This window comes from Tachysurus fulvidraco, chromosome 12 (assembly GCF_022655615.1).
Source record: "Tachysurus fulvidraco isolate hzauxx_2018 chromosome 12, HZAU_PFXX_2.0, whole genome shotgun sequence".
Classification (NCBI taxonomy): domain Eukaryota; kingdom Metazoa; phylum Chordata; class Actinopteri; order Siluriformes; family Bagridae; genus Tachysurus; species Tachysurus fulvidraco.
This window is the reverse complement of record NC_062529.1, coordinates 13,075,976-13,080,672: the sequence shown is the minus strand read 5'-3', so window position 1 is coordinate 13,080,672 and position 4,697 is coordinate 13,075,976. Positions and strand designations below refer to the sequence as shown.

Genomic DNA, 4,697 nt, shown 5'->3' with positions numbered 1-4,697 from the left:
AAAATGCTTAGTAAGGTGAAACCGTGACGACAGCAGGGATAAAGTTCCCCTCAAACTTCTCTACTCAAAATGCAAATAAAACAGCAGATTCCACTCAGCAGATTATTTAAAGCCCATAGATTTTCCTGAAGGTTAGAGAACAGTGGTGAAGTCAAATATTAAACCTGACTTGCATTCTTTACATTCCTACAACCTAGTGATTCTTACGTTTTCAGCACAATCCCATTTTGTAAGTCAATATAAAATTCCAGCCTGATGTCCAAAACAGCTTTCAGGACTCACACAATGAGTACATGCTTGAAACTATCAAGAGTTTGTTCAAAATTTCCCGTTACTCATTTCAGTCTTTTATCTTTCATTTCTGTCACACACAAAAAAAACAACCCTGGATGTTACTCAGTTTAGAAATTACTTTCAAGGTCTGAAAAATGGATCGAAACAAGAATAAAGTAAAATCTTTAAAATGTCTAAGTTTAATTGGATGTTACAATTACAATCAGTCTCTATACAATGGTTTTTGAAATGAGTAAAGCAATGAGAGAAAATGAGTCATGTGAAAGTTTCCCCATTTCTATGTCAAGTTCACTCTGATGCAAGCACTAAGGTGGAAATGCAAGAAGGTAACAATCCCACACTGTGAAGACACATGACTTCGACTGACATACTGGTTGACTGAAATTAGCCTAAGCGGAACAAAAGGGACCTAATGGATTACAAAATAAAACATATTCAGTTGCCTTACTTGACTTTTGGGCTACATGGTAATAAAGAAACCCCAGGGTTCAATTTTGAACCATGTGACAGCGTGATTTACATATTATTGTTGTTTTTTTCCAAACAGTTTATGAATGTCATGTGCTCCTTCCAGAGTAAATATCATAGACTTGCATATAATAAGTGTTTCATGGGGTCATTTACAGTTTAACCATCATGTGATGCCAGGGACATCATGAAAATGGTAAAGTTTAACCGTTGACACAATGGGCTATTAAATCTGTTACAATTTTGTCAGTAAGACTGTCCTACAAATGGTCTGAAACATCTTGCTTATTAATAAGCTGTCTTAATACACCACATCCAAGGACAATTTGTATGAGACAGACCTTCATTTTTGTCACACAGACTCCAAAAACACAGACGACAGACAGAAGGGTTCCAAAAAGAATAAGCTTTAACCAAAAATAAAGTCAAAAAGAAAATAAGAACCAGAAATAGAAAGCCCTACATCATTAGGGAAAAAATATAGATTCTGCATTAAGAAAAAGAAATCAGAAATGCTTTAAACAACAGTTAAGTAAGGAAGGTGGCCAACAGGCCACAAAACACAGAAAGCTACAAAGCAAGCAAACCAAATCTCATTCAAAGATATAAATTATTAGTTAAGGGGTCATTTCAACAATCAAAAAAATAAATGGAAATATAATTCAAACTTTTTGCGCATACTGAAGTAACTGTTGTTAAGTTTATTCCTTGGGATTTGTTTTCCTTCTTAACTAAAATAGTCCAGGCCAAAGCAAGCGGTCATTAAGATTTGTAATTAGAGGTGAGCCACGTCAGGCCTTCATACAGTCCATCACCTGTGGTAGCGCAAGAAGGCTGCACGTACCAGTTGCGGTCTCTGATGCGTGTGAGTCCAAGTTTCTCCTGGATCTCGTGTGGCTTCATGGCATCAGGCAGATCCTGCTTGTTGGCGAAAATCAGGATAATGGCGTCCCGCATCTCACGGTCGTTGATGATGCGGTGCAGCTCCTGTCGGGCCTCGTCAATACGATCCCTGTCTGCGCAATCCACCACAAAGATTAAGCCTTGCGTGCCTGTATAGTAGTGGCGCCACAGTGGGCGGATCTTGTCCTGGCCTCCCACATCCCACACGTTGAACTTGACGTTCTTGTAGGTCACGGTCTCCACGTTGAAGCCCACCGTAGGAATCGTGGTCACCGATTGGCCCAGTTTTAGTTTGTAAAGGATGGTAGTTTTGCCTGCTGCATCCAAGCCCAACATCAATATCCTCATCTCCTTGTTACCAAATATCTTCGACAGCATCTTCCCCATCTTTTAAATAGTTCATAAATATTTCCTTCACCCTAATAAAAAAAAAATAAACCTGTTCAACAGGCAAATGTTACCTGAAAGTGTAATAGAATCGTTGCTGGGTAAACTTTGTCAAGTAGGACCAGTCGATTTGGGAGTATGCTGGTTGGTCAATCAACATGAACCATGAGTCGACTCCCAGAGGAGTAGTTTGTAAAGGCGTTAAGTTAAAAGAATCTTCAGCAATTCATGAACAGGATGTGAACTAGTGAGTAAAAGGATGTAAATCTGTCACACGGCTCATAATCACAACTAGCAGCAGTAAGATGTGAGTGAGAATAATGTTATAGCGTCTCCTTGGATAAAGTGAAGCGTTTAATTAAACAGCACAGTTGTTTAAATTGGGAATGAAACGTCTATACGTGTAATAACTGAAACCCAGTCTCACATTTAAGGTCATTAAGAAGTTAAAGCAGCCTTAGACATGGTATTGGAGCTGTCAGAAACCCGGCTGAGGCCTGGAACAGTCTTCACTTTGCTTTTTTCACTTCCTCTTCGCGTCTGAACAACGCGCGGCTTCTTTTTTCCGTCTTTTCTCAGCTAGAAGTACAGAAAGATTTCAATGGTCCGTCGAGGTAGCTTTATTTTTTTCCTGCTGTCATCGGGGCAGCTCTTAAACGTCCTGTGTGTGAATTCCTCCCGCCGGCCCTCTGTGAGACAGAGACAGGGAGGTAAGTCAGACAGCCGGAGTGCCAGAGCACAACTTAGCCAAGCTAATCGTTTTAGCCAGTTAGCCGTTAAGCTAACCGAACAGCTCGAGCGCGTTCACTATAACACACTGTACACAAATCCAACAAGATCAATTGCTATATTAAAACACTACCATACGCGCTAAATTCTAATCAAAACGTATCTTCACGTTACCTGTAGAAGCTCGTCATTCTATAATAGGCTTTGGTCCTGTGTTCGCCCCGACAGGCAGCTTCCTCTCAAGCGCCGAATGAAAAACCGGAAAAGGTGTGGACGAATTCACCCGCCACTTCCTGTCAGTCGGCTCGTCGTACCCATTTTAGCTCGATTCCAAATCACTTCCTTCCACCCTTTCGAGTGCCCTATATAGGGTATGATTTTATAGCTTCCGAACTGTATGTAGTGTACTATACATGTTAAATAAAAAAAGAATTTGTGATTTAACCTTTCTAAACCGTTGTCAAACTCAAATACGACAACAGCGACATCTAGCGTCCAAAAGTGCCTTTGTCTTTATGCTTGTTTTCAGATCCCGATCGTTATAGTTAACACCACGTATACTAACTGAATTAAAAATAATTTCTAGTCAAAAACAATTTCTTTATTTATCCTCATATTAGTTCTTGTCAAATTGATTTTTCTGAAGAATAATTTAAACTCAAACTTAGTGAGATCCCTGACACCACAGATGGAGGATTTCAGCTTATTTTCTATGAATTTTTTTATTAGGCTCCGAATTCAAACTGCACGGCTTTTGCAACTGACTCGGTAGCAAACGAGCAACGTTTTATTTTCATTATCGCAGCCCCTAATAGACATCACTCTAAAATTCACTGATACCAGGAGTGGGGTTCGAACCCACGAGGACATGAGTCCATTGGATCTTAAGTCCAACGCCTTAACCACTCGGCCATCCTGGTCACGTGTACGCTGCATTTACAAAAATACAATTTAAAATTTTTCAGTTACTTGAAAATTTCTTTAACTTTCTCTACATGATTGGCGTTTCTTTGTGAACATAAATAGAATCATCTCTATCCTATTCTGGCTTCGATGGGCAACAACGTCATATGTGAAATGTTTGCCATGTTTCCAGCTTGCGACCTACCCCTTCTCCTTCTACCACCCTCCCTTCTCCCCCCCTCCCTTCTCCCCCCTTCTCCCCCTCCCTTCCCTGAAAAAAAGTAATATGTTGCTGTGAGCAAGTTATTTTTGGAACTCGCCAGAAAGTGATCCGTAGGTGTAAGGCAACTATGGAACGCCATTGGGGTAAATACACAGAGACGTATAATTATATTGGGATAATACAACAAAAAAGTTTGTATTTCTTCAACAAATGAGATTGCATCTATGAATGATTGCAATATAATACTACTATCACCAATACTACTACTACTACTAATAATCTGATCCAAGCAATGTTTCTGAGAATATCTCATCCTCACAAAAATGTGAAAAACAAGCAAGTGTGCGGTGATCGTGTGTTACAAACTGTTATTTCAAATGTCTTGCTTTTAAGAGCACGTATATGCAACAACATGGATGATAGTTCATTCATTTCATATATATATATATATATATATATATATATATATATATATATATATATATATATATATATATATATGTGTGTGTGTGTGTGTGTAAATGTGTGACACAAACTGTGTGACTCAATATTCAGTTCATATGAATTCGTTAACCTTCCAGAGCCAGTATCCTGGTTAAAAAAAAGAAAAAGAAAAAAAAGAAGAAGACAAACAAGGTCTCACACATGTGGACTAACAACGAGGTGGAAATAATGCTTAAAGGCTTGTAGACACTGAGACAATTATCGCCGATGTTTATTGCCTTGTAACTAATCGAACTGCACCAATTTGAGTGTGCACACCAGTGCGTAAAACGCCAGGAGTAATAGC

At 39.1% G+C, this 4,697-nt stretch overlaps 1 protein-coding gene and 1 non-coding gene across 2 annotated transcripts; both read right to left on the bottom strand.

The window, feature by feature from the left end:
• Positions 1 to 450: 450 nt before the first annotated feature.
• Positions 451 to 3,114, bottom strand: arf6b (ADP-ribosylation factor 6b). Its single transcript, XM_027172072.2, has 2 exons — positions 2,956 to 3,114; positions 451 to 2,741 (listed from the first exon to the last, which is right to left on the bottom strand). Exon 2 carries the CDS (start codon positions 2,050 to 2,052, stop codon positions 1,525 to 1,527), a length of 528 nt encoding a protein of 175 aa, XP_027027873.1. The 5' UTR covers positions 2,053 to 2,741; positions 2,956 to 3,114; the 3' UTR covers positions 451 to 1,524.
• A 504-nt stretch (positions 3,115 to 3,618) lies between these two features.
• Positions 3,619 to 3,701, bottom strand: trnal-uaa. Its single transcript has one exon. It is a non-coding gene; the product is annotated as a tRNA-Leu (tRNA).
• Positions 3,702 to 4,697: the final 996 nt, after the last annotated feature.

Bases quoted from the DNA above. Each gene is read 5' to 3' on its own strand.
- arf6b (XM_027172072.2), bottom strand. From the start codon at position 2,052: ATGGGGAAGATGCTGTCGAAGATATTTGGTAACAAGGAGATGAGGATA.